The sequence below is a fragment of the Boleophthalmus pectinirostris genome, unplaced genomic scaffold, assembly GCF_026225935.1.
Source record: "Boleophthalmus pectinirostris isolate CB_2022bp ecotype Guang Dong unplaced genomic scaffold, ASM2622593v1 HiC_scaffold_10, whole genome shotgun sequence".
Classification (NCBI taxonomy): domain Eukaryota; kingdom Metazoa; phylum Chordata; class Actinopteri; order Gobiiformes; family Gobiidae; genus Boleophthalmus; species Boleophthalmus pectinirostris.
This window is the reverse complement of record NW_026570971.1, coordinates 24,280,818-24,299,267: the sequence shown is the minus strand read 5'-3', so window position 1 is coordinate 24,299,267 and position 18,450 is coordinate 24,280,818. Positions and strand designations below refer to the sequence as shown.

The following is an 18,450-nucleotide window of genomic DNA, read 5'->3' as shown; positions in this document are numbered from 1 at the left end:
CTTACTTGTAGATCCAGTTGGGGATTCTACTCGGCTGGATGAGGAGGAGCTGGTATCTTGAGCTGGACACTGCAGCAGACCCTCCTGGAGGCTTATCACAGAGTCTATAAGAAAATACCCACGGTCATTACGATGTTGTTCAATATCTGACCTCAAACAAGATATTGCAAAATTAGGAGTAAAAACAGCATACAAAAGTTGGATGAAATATTCCACATAATGTTTATTAGTATTATAATGGTGTCACATTAGAGGCATTAAGACTTTGGTGTGATTGTACAAGGCAGTTTCATCCACAATCCTTTTATAGTTGAATAGCCTAATGATAGAAAGTGTAATATATTTAAAGATCCTATATAATAGAATGGATTCTTGAAAGCTTTAAGCCATGTTAGAACATTGTTATTTCCACAAAAACATACCCGGAGCTATGTTTTGTTCAATTCACATATATTTGATTAACCTTTTATTACTAGTCATTAGTCATTTTCAGGTTAACAGCTACATTTTACGTTTTGTTCAGTGAAGATTGAAAATTCCAGAGCTGAAATTACTCAAGTTATTCCAGTAAAATTGTGTGGAGTTTAAAAACCAAGTGAAGCACTTCCTGCATTACCACATGACAACACACGGTGGAACATAGTGTTTTCTGTTTTTTCTGTTCTGAAAAGAACTCAGCCTAAATATGCAGGGTTTGTGTGTGAACCATGTGTGAGTGAAAAAAAAACATGTTTTTGCTGAGGAAACAACATTATAACATAGATCAGAAAAATGCGTGTATGGGCCATTAAGCTAGACAATATGGTTGACTGTCTTCATTTACTGGAACAATATCATGTAATAGTGCATATTCTGCTACTGTATATCTATTTTACCTCACCACAGTCAGTGCAAAAACCTTTTACTTTGTTATTGTGATAGTTTTGTAATCAATGATAGAGCTTGATGCAAAGTAAAATACATGTTACAATGTGTTGAAATATGTTAATTTTATCACATACCGGACCGTGATCTCTGGCTGGGTGCACAGGAGAAGTCCAGAGCTTTGGAGGCGTATTCTGCTAAAATCTCATCTATGTGTTCCGCGCTGAATCCCGCCTCCTGTCCCACCAGAAGACCCTTGAGCGTAGCCACAGCTAGCCCCGCCCAGTCCACCTTCAGGTTCATCAACAGCTGCTCAAGCATCAGCAGCGGCTCAGACAGAAGTGGGAAGTAGTCCTGTCTTGCAGTAGGAGGCAGGGTCAATAACACCTAGAGGAACGTAAAACACACAAATATACATTATAGTTTGCTTTATTTGTTTATTTATCAGTAACACTGCATATACAAACATTGACCTACACCTAAGAGATATAGCCAGTTTTGTGTGGTAATTGGAAGTTCAGTCAGCTAAGACTTTGATTTATGCAGCAGACAGATATTCTACATTGATAAATTATTTAAAAAGGACCCATATTAGGCTATTTTCTGATCTATGTGATAATGTTGTTTCCTTATTACAAACATACCTGGAGTTGCGTTTTGTTTCATTCACACGTGTTTAACACACAAAACCTGCATACTTAGACTTAGTTCTTCTCTCAAACTAAAAACACTCTGTTCTACCTTGGGATGTCATGTCGTAATACACAAAGTGCTCAGCTGTGTTTTGAAATTCCACACACATTCACTAGAATAATTTGGATGATTTCAGCCCTGAACTAAAGGTAAAAGGAGCTGTTAAATTGAAAACTACAGCTTCATAATAGCTGGAGATGGAATAGAGCACAAGGTGAGTTTTGGAGATGTAGACAGATTTATAATGCAGGATTACTCCAAGATGTGTGAATGAAACAAAACACAACTCCAGTTATGTTTCTGAGGAGGTACAACATTATAACATGGTTTGAATCTCACAAGAGTCAAATTTGTGTAATATAGGATCTTTAACATTAGAATAATATTTATGTGACTTTCAATGATATTTTGCCAAACCAACATAAGGTCCAAACTTTTCAATTACTACATTATTGAGAACAGAACAAGTTGGAAATATTAAAGTTTGGTGTTTTCATTCCATTTTTTGTAATTCAGAATATAACTATTAAATTAAAATGCACACTTAACCAATAGCCTTGTGTAAAAGACCTCATCAAAACTCTAGAGGCTCTAAGAATTTAAAATTTTCAACAGTTCTTGGAAAAAAGTCAATGAGTTACACAATGAAAAGTTACTGTATAAGCACAGGCATTTGTTCTGCAGACAATGATGAAGGACTTGTTTCTTCTGTAATAGGAGGCTAAACCTTACTCAGAATTAAGGGGTGAATGCAATACAAGATTTAACATGTCTATGACGTCAAGGGTATTTAGTGGAAATACGGAGAATATGATAGCATTCAGTATAAATGTTTGTTTGGACAGTAAATAAAAGACTGTGCTGGATCACTGATGTAATCTTTCCCACGTATCTAAAATGTAGCCTTCATAACCATTTTGCGATGGTGAAAAATACATTCAGAATAAGAGGTCAGAAATACTAAAAATCAAAAAATAATAGTGTATTTGCATGATGCAGTGTTGATGTACGCTTTATTGACCCAGTAGGGAAATTTGAGCTCTGCATATGACCCATCGTTTAATGTCACTGGAGTAACCTTTCAGGAGCAGTGAAGCAGGTAATTATCCCATGGACATAATAAAAGTCTTTCTATCCTTTTTACCCCCATTCTGAAAATGGATATTTATGGAAACAATATTACAACAACCTCAGTAACCTGAAAACTAGTGTCAATATTGAAATGTATGCATGCATGTTGACAGTGATCTAACCTTTGACCCCAGGTGAAGAGCGTGTATGTGCCGCCTTCGGGCAGGTGACACCTGTCTCTCAAAATGCAGCGTGAGGTAATCGGCCAAAAAGTGACAGGCCGACAAACCGGGCCGTTTATCCAGGGCCTGTTCACACACTTCCAGCCCCACTGAGTAATCTGAGAGGCCCTCCAGCAGCTACCAGTGAGAGAAACAAAAGATTACATCATTGTACTAGATAAAATTAATACAAATATACAGATGTAAAAGACAGATAATATATTATTGTATGGTCTGTTTTACTGTTCAAATAAAAAAAAAAACACACACACATTTTCAAAGCTGCTTATGGTCTCTAATCAAAATTTTTGTACGTTGTTTTTCCGTGATTTACTACCAAGTAATGCTTTGGATTTATATAGCACTTCTCTGTTTGACCTTCAGGTTGGTGGACAAATGCTGTGACCCATAAGCCACTCATTAACACAAACTGTAAATTTTTAAGCTAAGTTATGCAACATTTCTAGCTAACTTTTGCAAAAGGATAAAAAAAAGAAAGTGAGAGATTAATGAATAGTTATAAATAAACACCAAAAGGCCAATCGTAATGTTCGGGGATATCCAGAAAGTTAATCAGTGTGTCCAAAATGTTGAAAATGTCCCATGTCATTATTTTATATTTTAAAATGCATCATTATCATTATATATTTTTTGTTATAAAGACCTGAAAAGCTTCGTCACTCTGTCCCTTCTCCAACAGATGCAGTAAATGTTCAGTGGTGAGTTTTAGCCTCAACTGGTCAGACACAGGATACAGCTCCACCCACTGGGCACATAGGGCAAACTCCTGCAAAAGAATTTAAATAATTATATAATAATAACAGTATAATTTTATAACACACACTACACTGTATCATAAGTTTTCTATGCAAACTACCTTCGCCTCCAGCATCGTAGATATTAAGAGCTCAGAGTTTGTTCTTGATTCGACACGTAGCTCTTGCCAAGTTGCCCAGGGCAGAGGTGGCTGTAAATTCAACATCTGGCAAAAGAAGTTCAATTAGTTATATAAATAGGTTTCATAAGCAACAGAATAATATGAATAATGAACAGGAAACTCATCCATATTTACATTACCTGCTATGAATGTGTAATATATAAATGCTGAAAAAATAAGGTGCAAATCACAATGTCTACTATTAACAGTACATAACTACTGTTACTGTTTACAATTTCTCAATTTTTTATAAAACCTACACTTTAAGCTGGTAATAAACTATATGAATGAAAAAAGCACAGTACAATTTTTTTTGAAGAATGATTTGAAGATATTTTTTTCCTTCAAAAATTTCACAGAATATTCTTGACATCTCTAATGTATCTCTGAAGTACATGCAAAATAAAGTGAAGCTGACAACTTAAATAAATAACTTTAAATTAAGATTTGGCAACTCGGGTGTTGCATATAGTTTGATATGGTGCACTGTGTAATTTTTTGGTTGGGGGTCCGTCACCTGCTTGTTTCTATGGATATGACATTGTTCTGCCTGGAATGTTCCACAGTATGACATTAAACATCTCTACCTTACATTTATTTAATTACAGTTGGTTTTAAAGCTCAAAAATACCTAGAAAGACAGCCATTCTGACTGTCAGTGGGGTCGCCTCTCCATAGATCTGACCTGTAACTTGGTCTGGTTTAGTCTCCATGATGATAGAAATGTTTAATGCCATACTGTAAAACATTTCAGACAAAGCAATAACATCTCTATGGAGAAAAGCATTTGACAGAAATTTCACCAGAAAAGTCACACAATGCTCCTTTAACTAACCTATTCCTATTTACAGCATCTGCAAAATATACTCAAGGAAAAGTTAACAAGAATTGGTATTTGTTACATGATCATCACATTACCCAGTGATAGATATCCAGCTCCTTCTTCTTGAGCTCAAGTTGGGCTCTCAGGGGTGGGTCTGTGAGGGGGTCGTTGAGGCAGAACTCCAGCAGCTCCAGGCAGGACGTCAGGGGCCATCGCTCCAGGGACTTTAAGGTCACATGGGCTCGAAGGTGAGGGTCCTGAACACGGAAGAGGTGACCGATACCACTGTACCCTTCTGAAGAATGAACAAAAAAAATTATATAATAGCATGGATCTTAATGTGGGACTTCCAGGCAATAAAAGTTGAACACGTGTTTACATGAATAGTTATTCTATAGTGGTATTTAATCATAATTTAATTTCAAATGACTCATTTATACTCTCCCTAAGTTAGAATGTTTAGTTTGTTTTTTTCCCCTTTTATTTATCTATTTTTATTTTGTGTCTGTGTGTGTGTGTGCGGGGGGGGGGGGGGTTTGGTTTTAGTTCTGTAAAATATAAAAATTCATTAAAAAAATAAAAATAATAAAATAAAATGTTTTTTTTTTCTGCAAAAATACATGTAACGTTATGTTTGCAGGGACTAATACCAAAAATTATAGTTAAAAATGCTATAAATTAAAACGTGATACTTGCTTCAATAATTACTACAGTATTTGTATTTTTGAATTAATCTTTTATAGATAATTAAAGGTATTACTAATAAATATGTTAAGTTTACAGGATAATTGTTATACAAGTATAAATAAAGAGTAAAAAAAATATGTATACCCATACACTGACAGATGAGGTGTGCTTATAAATGAACAGAATAGCCCTTTCCTAATTATATAATATGCTATGTGCAATAGCTAAACCCTTTAGAACTCCTTGTCCCAAAATAAGTTCACATTAGGTTCCTTCCTACCTTCAAGCGCAGCGCAGGCAAGTAGTCTGTCTCTTAGCGCCCCCTCCTGGCTGCAGCCGTATCCATATAGTTCCAGCAGGTTTAGAGCTCTTTTCAGATCTTTGGTGATTAGGGCTTGTTTAAATGCTTCAGCAGCCACATTTTGTGTCATCTCTTCATGTGGTCCTGAAAACAACAAACTAACTAACGCTTTCCCACACAGGACAGTGCCTAGGCCAACTTCGTCCTCCTCTCCTAATGGGAAGTCCAAGATCGGTTCCACCATTGAATAGATATACGACCGCAGTATAGGAAACTCTTTTAGAAGGCCATCAACTTCTTTACTGATTTGCTCTCCATCTAGGACTGCCTGTTTGCGGTCACTCCAGAAGAAAGATTTTTGAGTCTTGGTTGCTTCTCCTTTGCTAGCACTGAGACAAGCTAACGTAGCTAATAAAGGGGAGCGTGATTTTAGAAATGTTAATGCAGCTGGGGTAATAAGGAAAGATGTTGGAGGAGGTTGTGAAGATGTGAGGGACAGTGTGGAGTTTGAGATGCTGCTTTGAGTGGTCGACTGATCTTCCACTGAGTTTTCTGACTCAGACCCGACTTCAGATTGACTGTCCCTCGTTATTCCCAAAGTAGACATATGTTCCTGCATGTGTTCTTGGAGCAGAAGTGATAAAGTGGCATCTCCAAAAATACTGTTTCTGTTAAGGTCTTGAATTAGTTCAGAGTCAGATCCTGGAAAGGAGGTCCACACAGGTAAAGTCTCACAGCATCTCTGAACAATCACCTCCTGAACGCTTAGATGCAAATGCTCCTGCTGCAGCAAAGACAGTACTCTGAAACATATATATGGTTAAATTATTATCTTTGAATCTTTATGGAGGCATAGCATTTTTTAAGTTGCACTGTGTATTTCTTCTGGTGGGTCTGCCATGCTGTCTGCATGTCTGCATGGTGATGTTATTGATTTTCCTGGAATGTTTCACAGAATGGCATTGAAACAAATATATCTTGCATGTATTGAATTTTAAGAATTTTTACTTCTCAAAACTACAACAAAAGCATGTATTATTATTGCAAGCAGGCCCACTTCTCTATAGATCTGACCTGTAATTTGACCTGGTGATGTGGCTGCTTGTCAATTTCAAACATTTCATGGTGTGTGCTAAATTAACCATTGTGTTCATTTTTGGATTGAAAATATAAAGTACATTTCAATTTCAACAGCAGTATAATTTTTTGATGTATTCATTTGTGTAGCTCTAATAAATACCATGTGATTTGACAATAAAGTGATCTTATCTAAATGGCTCAACCAAAAGAAATACTTATGCTATAAAAAAAATACAACTTAAATAAAAATGTTGCAAAATTTTGGTGCACAGGTTTTGTGGATACCTGTCAGGGGACACTTGTCGGTCAAAAAGCAGGTGGGACAGAAGTTGAGACGGAGCTTGAAGCAGCACCAAGAGAGGATTTCCAAGTTTGACATCTCCAATGTTATCTGAAACAAGTAAATCCAAAATGTAGAGTTAGGTGTTACAATACAATTATTTCAGTTTTTCCAAGTTCATTTTTCACTATTAATTAATAATGCAAAACTGTACACGTCTCAAATACTTCTTTAAACATAAAAAGTCTAATACAATATGTATTACAACAAAAGACCAAATGGTTTAGTTGTACTCACATCTTTAGTTTTGTTATTTTCTACAATAAACTGTACAGGTAAAAACATATTAACATTTACCTAATAGACTACTTTGACAATGAGTTATTAGTGAGGTGACAGGACACCTACCATCTGTCCCAAGGCTGCGCACTAGAACAGAGGCCAGGATGTTGACATAGTCGAGGAAACTGCGGACATAGTCGGGTCTGGAGAGAGCTCCGTCAGGCTCAAAGGGGCAGAGCTGGTCCAGAGAGCGGAGCAGCTGCTTCATGTTGGAGCGCACCGGGTGAGAGTCCAGCTCGGCCTGCTTCAGACGGGACTGCTCCACCAAGAGATCTAGGAGAGGGCTGCCTACTGTGCCCTCTGAGAAAGAAGGAGAGATGTGGTGGTTAGTAGTATCCATACTAGTAGTAGTACTAGTAGCCTTTGCAGATTAATAAATAATTTGTCATCAAGGGAAACAGAACAGTTTGAGAGTTAATAGAGAGATAAGACATGTTTTAGTTCACATGCACATAAAATCCCAATATTTGGCAGTATTCCTTTGTATGTAACTCAGCAAAAATCAGGAAATATACCATGAACCATTGCTGTATAAGATGATGAAACAGATTTGTAGTCAAAGTGAACAAGGTACACAATAATACAATAATATTTCAGGGGGGAAAATGAGAAACTACAGAAATTTAACATGTAAATATACATACACTACAGAAGGCCTGAGAGGCAAGAGGAAAAAAAATAGGCAGGTCATTTGGGCTCTATTTTCTGTGTTTTCAAATGTTTTTTTTGTTGTTTTTTTTCCCACAATTGATGTGGCTGATGAAAAAAAAAATATACTGCTCAGAAAGGGTTTTCCCTGTATAGTCCTGTAAATACCAAACTTCAGTGCTGGCAAACCGGTGGAAAGTTAACTCATGGTTTTAGGCACCGGGTGAGGACGTAGGAGGCCAGGGTTCAAAACTCACCTGCTCCTGGTTATGCATGTATTCATTATAGCTGAATATAGTGTTTTCATGAGATTTACTTTTGAGATTTCTTTTATGAGTAATACGAGAAATAAGCTCTTTTTTTTTTTTTTTTTTTTTTTTTTTTTTAAATCAGTCTGACCTGTGCTCTTAGTGGCTGTGCTGAGTATTTGCAGAGTGGACTCCAGCCTCTGAGCCAAAGTGAGACGAGATGAAATGGACTCTTCACTAAGCGTCGGGTAACAACACAACAGCACCTCCTGTACACAGCAACCGAACGGACTAGAAAACACCTCATCTACAGGAGAGTCTGTGAACAGGGGAATAAAAGTGACACTAAATACAGAAGTAAAGTGACATATGTTATTTTATCAATCATTGTTTCATCATATTGTACCTGTTTTGGTGGAGCTTTTATTAGATGAAGAATGATTCAAGAGCTTGTTTATTTGTTGTAAAACCATAGGAAATCCACAGATTCCCTCTGAATGGGGTAGTTTGGGGTCCACTCTTAAACCTGGAGAAACAAAATGAATATGTTACGAAACTATAAAAATATAAATTCCTTGGAACAACTTTATTAGGTAATTTTTTTGGGGACTAAAAATCTATATAATTTATATTACAAAAAATGTTTAAGATTCAGGACAATGTAGTAGGCAGATATAAAGCTGATGTAGCAAAAATTAGACAATTAAGAATTGTGAATTATTACCTAACATACAGAATGTAATGTATAGAAAAAAACACTCCCACTGATACACTTATAGAGGAAGGTAAATCCAGCAAGTAACTCCCCAAAGGATTTAGGAGCTATAAAGTTGCGCTCCCCACAAACACCACTCCCTGCAAGCGCCATGCCCCGCAATCCCCATGCCCCGCAATCCCCATGCCCCACAATCGCCGCGCCCCACACACATTGTGCCCCACACTAACCCCAGTAACTGTAAACACCTACAACGACTCTAATCCCTAGTTCCAACCCCAATGCTAGGCCTAACCCTAAACATAATCTTAAACCTATCCCTATAGTCGTAACCCTAATCCTAGCCCCAATCCCTATCCTAACCCTAGCCCTTACCCTAACTCCTAACCTTACCCTGCCATTTTTCAAAATTTTTGCATGTGTTCTTTTTTTTTTTTTTTTTTTTATTCCAACATGGAGGACTTCCGGTTTATAAAGGGACATGGTCACAATATACATTTTTGTTCCTATTGCCATGATGCATCTGGCTTCCAAATTCAGTTTGGCTACGCCAAAGGTTGTGTAGGTACTTCCCATTGGTTGTTGTTTTTAATCATTTTAACCATTTCACAAATGTGGGTCAGGGTGTGCACCCACGATTAAAATTTGAGTGAAATTGGCCAAAGCTTGTGCAATTTGGCGATTTTACCTTTGGAATAACATGGAGAGTTTATGTCATTGCTATTTCAAATTTCATGGAAAATCTGAGCAATGTGCAAATATCCAAAATCTCCAAAATTGTGTGCATTTTTTATCGTTTCACTGCTCAGAGACCGTAACACGTGTGTCAAAAATTTGGATAACGTTTGATGTCCCGGCCCTTGAGATAATGTGTACTAAATTTGAGTCCATTCGGATGAACTTCCTAGGAGGAGTGTGTGTATGAAGTTTACAAAAAATGCTGACTCATGTTTAGCAAATTTTAAACCAATATTGCTGACCCCTGGTGGAGCAGATGGTGTTTGCATAATAGTATTTTTTCTTGTCAGTTAATCATTTATTTATTTCAAACCTGCACATACAATTCATATAACAACATAACAGCACAGAAGCAGATACAAACATACATGGTTTGAAAAGGGGATGGATGAAGCAAAGCTTATGCCTTTCCAGTCCCCTCCCCACTTGTCTTGTTATGATCTACTTCTATGTCATTTTATTTATTTTTGGAAAATGGAAATAGCCAAAAGTTAGAGAAGTGTGAGTTTTAACAGTTGGCCAAAAGCAATAGGCCCTATGTCATGACGAGTGTCCCTGGTTACTATGAGCATGTCACATCGTGTCATTTCACTTCCCGGCCACTAGGAGCATAGCTTTGCGATACTAATAGGCAGCTTCTGGAGCTCAGGCCTAAATATATATATCTAGTATATTCATTTATGGTTTATGTTTATAGGCACCTGAAAACGCCAGATCTATAGCTATAGTTGTTACCTTGGCTCAATATGGTGTAACCCCTAAAATTAGTAGCTCACGAGGAAAAAAGGTTGGAGACTGCTGTTGTAGAACATTATAGGAACTTATCACTTACAGTTACCACTCCCATACCTCTGTCCTCATGACTGGTGCTGAGCCTCCTCTCGGCTGTGTCCAGAAGCTGTCTGGACGTCCTCCAGAGCTGGCAGTGGCAGCAGGCCAGGTCAAACGCTGCCATGGCGCCCGGGCTCAGCTCCTCTAGCAAAGTGTACAGGAGCCCATAGTTATCAGAGGGGCACTGACGGATCCAGTAATCCTCCTCCAAACAGGGCAAAGGGTGAGCCGCTGTGCTCAAGAGGCGGTCTGCTATGTCAGAGATAGAGTAGAAAGCAACACCTAGAAGAAGAGAAATATGGAGAGGATTAGAGTTAATTATGGGTATCAATGTAAATGGAAAACAGGGCTAACAGTTAAGTGATTTACTGCGTTAACTAAGCCTAATGAAAAATAAATATTATCAAATGCAATGGCAACAATGTGTTGAATGGCACATGCATTAAGTATTATTTTGTTGCATTTTGGTAATATTTGAATGTGTTTTATTGCTTTGTTGTTGTTGCTGTTTTCTTCTTGTTTTATAAGGGGGTATGTATTTCTGTTGCACTGTGAATCAGTTTGTAACTTTTGTTTACAAAAGTGCTATACAAATGAAAATGATTATTATTAATATCATAAATTATGTTTGGAAGATTTTTTTTTTTTTATTCAGACCAAAGAGGAAAATAAAAATGCACAGAAATACAATATAAGCATGAATGAAATACATTGAAACACAATATAAACATAATACATAAAGAAGAAATGAAAAGACAAAAAAACATACAGTATAAGACAGATAAAGTTCTCATTACCAGCAGCAGCAGCACTTCCAATGGCCTGCAGTGTAGTCCTCCCGCTGCTGCCCAGTCTGGTCCTCCCTGCTCCAGCCGGGACCGCAGACCCCAGTCCCTCTGAGGATGAGGACGAAGACATAGACTGACTCTCCATCTTCTGCTCCACCTCCCCCAGCTCCACCAGCACCTTCTTATAATGCTCCATAAACACGAGCTCTCCACAGCACGCAGATGCTTCCAGATTAAACATCTGAGACACCTAGAGAGAGAACATTTTTGGTATGATACCTATGATACGATAAAATGATACCTAGAGAGGTATCATTTTTGGCTTACACATACGTCTGAACAAACAGTTGATGTATAATAAACTAATAATGTCTCTTTTACATGATGTGCCTCCATATAGTTCCCTCTCCGGATGCACGATATGAGCAGAGACTCTGGGGTGGACAACATGGCAGGGACCAGCCAACTGTGAGGTCCTCCACAAGGACAAATCTCTAGGTCTGGGGTAGATGTAGACCCTCCATTGCCATCTACAAGAAAATTTACATATATTTACAAAAAAAAGTCAGTGCAATATAAAACAACAATATACCTTCATACATTGTTATCAAATGTATATGAATGTGTTATTACTGAACTTCATGTAAAGTTACTGTGTACCTTTTCTGGTAAAGGGTTCACCACCTGCTTGACTAAATCCAGATGTTATAGTTTTTTCCTGAAATGTTCTACACTATTTATTTTTTATTAATTTTATCTATCTCCGATCAGATTTGTGGAGAAGTGGTCCCGCTCACAGTAAGAATGTATGTCTTTGAGGTAGTTTTGAGAATTAAAAACACCTGTAATTCAATAAATAAAAAAAATAATATAATAAAAGATTTGTTAAAATACCACACTGCAGAACATCCCAGGCAAAACAATAACATCATGGAGACAAGCAGATGACCCACCACATGAAAAGTTACACAATGCACCTTTAAACTGAGCGTACAGTTTTTACATACAAATTCATTCTTTCAATTCAGAAAAACTTTGGTTTGGTAAAATGATGGCTCACACAAAAAATATACCACTGATTTCATGAATATAAAGTAATTTGGATATCTAGGAAAGAGATATAAAAGATTACAAAATCAATAAGTGCATGTATTTCAGTATGTATGAGTATATTTTGTGATGTTCTGAGCAGGTCAGTTATTCCTGGTTTAAATTAATCCCACCTGAGGCACTGGTGCTCACTTCTCCATTGTGTTTCTCCACTGAGTTCTCCCTTTCTATTGAGTGTCTTCCATGTCGCCTCCTCCTCCTCAGACTTGAACTTTTACTACGACCCAGAGACGAAGTAGGAAAACTAAATGTCGAGGTTTGAAGAGGGCTGTCTGTACCTAGAACATAATATATTTGAACATTTGTATATCAGTGGCTTTTATATAGCAAAAATGCTTTCAATTATATGCATGCAATGTATCTCACTTTTTCAGTTACAGAGCAAATACCTATAAAACCTATTATAGTCCATTTTCCATTAGTGTTGAAAAGTTACAAAGCCTCAACACAAGCTTGTAGATTTGACAAAAATACACATCATAGAGGTGAATTTAGGTCATACTTTCTTGTTAACTAGTGTACAATAATTCTAGATTCAATCAAAGTCAGTACAAATTCTGTGGACCTAAAAATGTGATCAACTGTAATACATATTACTATTTGTTATTATAATATATTGTGATGAGCTACTAATTCCCTCCCCCCTCCCTTGTGGATCAATAAAGTTTGTCTAAGTCTAAGTCTAATGTGTCTCACCATCTGTACTGTGATTACAAGAGATGATCTGAAGTCTCCACTGAGCTTCTGCAGTGCGTTTGGTTAGCCTCTGTAGCCGGACCATGAAGGAGTCTGGAGTCACAGAACAGCCGATGCTCTCTGCCAACTCCACATCAACAAGGGGAGCATCCTGCTGCGCCAAGGCACTCAGGGCATCCAGCAACTCTTTCAACAGCTTCAGAAGTCCTTCCATGGCACTGGCATCCACCAAAAAACCCCTACAGCCTTGGACAAAATGTGCCAAGTCCAAATGATGCCTCGCTGTTGAACAGGATGGTGGCATGCTTTCACTTTCTTTGTAGCTTTCTTCAACCTCCTCTGTCCTGTCTTTGGTTGAATTAAGAGTTTGTGTATTTGAACCCTGTGAGGATGTTGTTGTATCTTTTATAACTGGCAGGGTAAAGTCTGTGCTGGATAAGAAAAGTAGTGAAAAGATGTTTTCCATGAGCTCCAGGCGAAACACAGCAGGCACGGCCTCTAGGTAATACCGGCATTCGGACAGGTAGCTCTGGAAAGCCACTTGGCATCCTAAAGGAGAAAAACAAAAATAGTACAGCTAGTTAACCTGAGAGCTTATAATGTATATTTCTCATGACAAAGGCCAGTAAATGAAAGGCAGTGTCAAATGTTGAGTTGGCTGGTTGCTGTTGTGTTACTGGGCTTCAGATTAAATAACAACATTCTACAGTCTAATATTTAATATAGATACGCTAAAATTAATATTGTTAAAATGCAGATTTTTATGGTAATACAATGAGTTTTTGGATCTCGTGAATAATAGAAATGATCAGGTTCAACATTTTTTAATTTACCTTTTGGATATTTCATGTCAAATTACAATGTTTTTAATAGGGAAATCTGCGTGGCTACATCACTTTCTAGAATCGGAAAACGACTAAATGGCTTTGTGTACGTATTATAATCTTATCATTGGCCAATTGCTTTGACATAAATGAACACATTAACACTATAAAACCAGGCCACAATCTTCTGTCTGTATTAATACGTTTTACTTTTAAAAAAAACAAAAAAACAACTCTGACCTTTGCTACAGAGTTTCCTTCTTTCCTAAAAGTATTTCTTGGTACCACCAGTAGTTATCAGGGTTGACTGTGACATTTTATCAAGAAGAGGAAATATAAAACTGAATGTGTCTTGTGACTCTTCAATAATATGCTGTATCATCAACTATGTCAAACAGTACTAGAAATGAGCTTTTATCATGTGTTTCATGCTCATATTAAGATCGCAAGGAGGATAAAGGCTATTTTGCAAACCTTCAGAGGAAGCTGGGGTTTGGTGGTTTTCTGCTTGAGATGCTTCATCCTGCTGCTTGGATCCACACTCGGGGCAGTTGGTGTATTTATGAGCATTCATACACAAGGCATACACTGCATATTTCATGGCACAAAAACCCTGGAACAAAACAATGTTCCTATGGGCACCAGAGTTCTTAAAGCTGTGAATGGCCTCAGTTTCATCTGGAAAAGCAAAATAACTATACATTATACAGTATCTATAGCAATGGTCAGTAGAATCAATATCTTTTTATGGAGGAACAAAGAAACTAACCTGTTGCTTGCTGGTGTTTTGGCAGTTGTTTTAGAATGTCTAGTATTTTGTGCTCTTCAAATTGAGCCAGTGGAATTAAGGAATGTAGAATATAAAGAGCCGAGTGATTGTCCAGGCTGTGAAGTTGTGCCAATAATGCATCTGTTGAAATTTCCCTGCAAACAAACACTGCATTGAACATTGATTTTTTTTTTTCCTCAAAAATACTGGCAACAATGAAATGATGCATTTAACCATTCAAAGGCTAACATACTCTCATTTCATTAGCATTTAAAACTACAAACAAAAGCATCAATGATAACTAAATAGGAAGAATACAAAATAAAATAAGGCTCAGTAAGTTTAAAACTCTTACGGGTTGTTGTTTTTACACCATTCAAGTATCCCCAGCTGAGATGATAAAATATTGGCAAACTCCTGTAGAATTGTATCATTAGCAGCCACCTAAGAGGATAGGGACCAGACACAGATATGAAAACACTACAGAATAACAATATGCTTAATAAAAAAAGTACAATGCACAGAGTTCAGTATCTGATCTAACCTGCTCATTATGGAGGATACTCAGCAGTGTTTGACCAGAGTTAAGGCTGCGGCACTGAGTCCATCCCAGCAGTAAAATGAGGCGAGACAAAGGCCGAAACTCCAAGAGAAGCAAATTTTTGAGCTGAGAAAACTCCTCATGTTTAATCAGGTCAAGGGCAGTAACCTACAACAAATAATTACACTCATTATTCAATTGTATCACAAGTGATCAACTCCAAAATGCAAACAGGAAAAGAGGATGCATACCAAAACTTGTTCAAGAAAATGTTTTCCACTATTAAGGCACTCGAAATAGATGGTTTTCCAAATTGAGGGACGATCCTTATGGCTACACAAAGTGAGTGTGAGTTTCTGGGCTTCAGGGAGTTCAACTATCAAGAAAATAAGAATGCTTTTATTAGAATCAGAAACTTGTATTCATTAGATGTTTAAAATGAAAATCATTTTTTTTCTTATTCATGCAGCTGACTTTGCTGTAATTGGCTGTTAAATATGCCATTCAAACCATTTGTGTGTAATTAATCCAATGTGACAATCATGTAAGATTCCCTCTACCAAATATAGCATGTTGTATAAGTGCTCATACCAAAATGTCAGACCACAAATTTAGCTCAAAAGAGGAAGTGACAAGTGACAACTCATTTGATATTCATGCAGTCACTACTTGAATCTGACCACTTTCAACCGGCAAAAGAAAAGAAAAGCTAGAAGTAAAATTCTGTTTCAGCTAAATAGAGTACTGAACCACAATGCACAATGTTATTCAATAATAAATACTCATTAATTGTAGTTGTGAACTTGATTTAACTGTGCTTAGAATGCTTGGAACTGCTACAAAACCAACACATGGGCTTAAACAGACAGGACAGTGTGATGAACTATGAGAAATATTTGACCAAAAACATAATGTGCAAATCTTTCTAGCCATAACAGTGATGTTAAGTATTAAAAAAAAACACATACTTAGTGTATCGGGTCCAGTCCTGAGAAGATGGTCCCTTTGAAGCCTCACAGCAGTAGAGCAGTACATAGAGACCAATGTATCACATTGTGGCCTCAGTAGTGCGCTCAGGACCCTCTCTTCTTTGAGCGGACCCTCTCTGGCAGTCCATAACGCCTCGCACAAGACTTCAAACTGTCCATTGTTTGTACTGGAGCTCCATGGCATTACTGACAGAACAGCACAAATGTCCTTTACCCACTCCTCCTTCTTCTCTGGATTCAACTCAGGCACCTCCAATTTCTTTATGAGGTGCTGGATGAATGGTTGCTGAAGGGTTGATTCTTCTGAGCATGACTAGCAAAATAGTTATATTAGTTGTTGTAATGTTCCACTTAATATATTTACTGAATACAAAAGTTACTGTCCTCTCATTGTTAAACCATTTTCTGACAAAAGCTTCAAAATTAACAATTAATTAATAATACTGAACAACAATTTATACCTGTAAGAAGCACACAAAAGACTGCGCAAGTCTTGGCCTCTTTTTGTCCAATAATGTATGAAGACAAGACTCAATCACAGCATTTGTTTTTCTGAGAACATCTGGGGTTGTTTTGTCAGTGTAATGGGTTGTAAATATTCGGTGTAATTCCTGGTAAAAACAAATATTGATATTTAGCTGACAAAAATGACTCTGCAATTTTCTTATCAAACAAAGATTACCTTGATTTGAGCTGTTGGTATGCCCTCTGACCCTAACTCTTCTAAAAGAAGCAAAAACTCCAGCTCTCTTCTAACAGTAGCAGAAACCTGTGGAAAAAGATGGGTCAAAGGGATTATTAATAATAATCTGTGGTGTGATTTGAAGTCAGTTTACAAGGTAAAATGAGTCAAGTGCTGTGTTCGTACAAAGATAACACAACCTGCATGTAATAGGTTCACATGATTAGTTTAAAGTAGAATTATGTTATTCCTACCTGCTCCTCTGACCATTTCTCCAAAACCTGAAGCCAGTACCAAGCCAGTTTGTGTGGACTGCCCAATGACTGCCATCTAAACACAACAACATGCATTCAAGCCATTCTAACTCTACCTTTCCTCAGTTTTATACAAGTTACATAGGGGATTAACAATACTCACTTCAAATCATATGGGTGGCAGATTATAGACTTGACTATGTCCCAAAGGTTTTCTGAGAGTGCCTCATTAGAGTTCACCAGCTGAGGTACACAGGCGCTGGCTAGCTCCCATTCTCCATGCTGCAGAGACTTCTTAAAGTAAAAAAATAGGTCCTCCAGTGAGGTCTCTGCTTCACGGCCAAAGGGATGCATGGCCTCTGTTCACTGGTGCTCAGCTCAGAAGTGGTCACACAAGTACCTTCACACAGAATAGCCCTCAAAGCACTCCAGAGTATTCTTCACCTTCAAGAGAAAATGTATTCTTTATCCAAAATGGCATTCAGGTATATAAGCAAAGTGTGTATACTTAATAAATAAATACATGTCTAAATAATCAAATAATCTATGTTGAGATCGTAAACTTTACTGACACATTTCACTGATGGCATAACAACAGATCTTGCCATTGCTTAAAATGTAACTTATTCACTCTTTACAGTAAAATAAAGCCTACACTGTGCTAATCAGACAAACGATAACGAAGAATATGTGTTTGATTAATCATCGCATGAGAAGGTAAGAACAACCATAACCACTATTAAAACTTAAAGTTGAACAAAATGTTCCAAGTACAGTCTGAGCATTTCATTCTATGAAAGTAGCTATTTTAATGCATCAAGAAAAAATCCAACATAGTGCAGTGCCATTGTGAGGCTCTTTTAACATCGGTTTGTGAAAATTTAATTAACATCTCTGGAATCTCTGGTTTTGTATCAGTTGAATTTGTTAGCATTAGCTTCAAATTTGCTGACTTTCTGAAGCTGAGAGTAAAGCTACTTCACTTTTGCTTGCAACTTGCCTCCCATTATTTTAAATCTAACGCTAGAGCAAAGCAATAACTATGTCTAAATTTACATCCAAGTTACTCACATATTGACTTGAGTGGTATTCCCCATATCTGAGACTGCTACACTCCGTAACTCTCCTGTGCCTTGATCGCTCAAGTGTTATGCTAAGCGGCTAGCTGCATGTTAGCTGCGGTCATGTGACAGATCAGCTGTTCTGGCTCATCTGATTGGTTAAACCTTGACACGAGGTGGGCGTTTCAGCTGCACATTCTTTTTTCTTGATGCCAATTTTACTTCGCTTTTAAAAGTAAAATGCGTATTAAAATGTT

At 37.3% G+C, this 18,450-nt stretch overlaps 1 protein-coding gene across 2 annotated transcripts in view; it reads right to left on the bottom strand.

Annotated features, from left to right (window-relative positions):
* Positions 1 to 18,319, bottom strand: part of zfyve26 (zinc finger, FYVE domain containing 26) — a 32,355-nt gene extending 14,036 nt beyond the window's left edge. The window contains exons 1-27 of one of the 2 annotated variants that reach the window (XM_055161145.1): positions 18,204 to 18,319; positions 17,296 to 17,576; positions 17,133 to 17,208; positions 16,879 to 16,965; positions 16,658 to 16,807; positions 16,176 to 16,509; positions 15,459 to 15,583; positions 15,211 to 15,375; positions 15,022 to 15,110; positions 14,667 to 14,821; positions 14,372 to 14,575; positions 13,074 to 13,622; positions 12,491 to 12,655; positions 11,649 to 11,797; positions 11,277 to 11,517; positions 10,498 to 10,761; positions 8,602 to 8,721; positions 8,347 to 8,514; positions 7,366 to 7,599; positions 6,963 to 7,068; positions 5,577 to 6,400; positions 4,705 to 4,904; positions 3,727 to 3,831; positions 3,514 to 3,636; positions 2,811 to 2,987; positions 1,002 to 1,251; positions 6 to 104 (exon numbers count right to left, since the gene is read on the bottom strand). In XM_055161145.1, coding sequence (XP_055017120.1) covers positions 6 to 104; positions 1,002 to 1,251; positions 2,811 to 2,987; positions 3,514 to 3,636; positions 3,727 to 3,831; positions 4,705 to 4,904; positions 5,577 to 6,400; positions 6,963 to 7,068; positions 7,366 to 7,599; positions 8,347 to 8,514; positions 8,602 to 8,721; positions 10,498 to 10,761; positions 11,277 to 11,517; positions 11,649 to 11,797; positions 12,491 to 12,655; positions 13,074 to 13,622; positions 14,372 to 14,575; positions 14,667 to 14,821; positions 15,022 to 15,110; positions 15,211 to 15,375; positions 15,459 to 15,583; positions 16,176 to 16,509; positions 16,658 to 16,807; positions 16,879 to 16,965; positions 17,133 to 17,208; positions 17,296 to 17,486 — 5,350 coding nt within the window. In that variant the 5' untranslated portion in view covers positions 17,487 to 17,576; positions 18,204 to 18,319. The remainder of the gene's footprint in view (positions 1 to 5; positions 105 to 1,001; positions 1,252 to 2,810; positions 2,988 to 3,513; positions 3,637 to 3,726; positions 3,832 to 4,704; positions 4,905 to 5,576; positions 6,401 to 6,962; positions 7,069 to 7,365; positions 7,600 to 8,346; positions 8,515 to 8,601; positions 8,722 to 10,497; positions 10,762 to 11,276; positions 11,518 to 11,648; positions 11,798 to 12,490; positions 12,656 to 13,073; positions 13,623 to 14,371; positions 14,576 to 14,666; positions 14,822 to 15,021; positions 15,111 to 15,210; positions 15,376 to 15,458; positions 15,584 to 16,175; positions 16,510 to 16,657; positions 16,808 to 16,878; positions 16,966 to 17,132; positions 17,209 to 17,295; positions 17,577 to 18,203) is intronic. The other variant, XM_055161148.1, reaches the window with a different exon arrangement.
* Between the last annotated feature and the right edge of the window lie 131 nt (positions 18,320 to 18,450).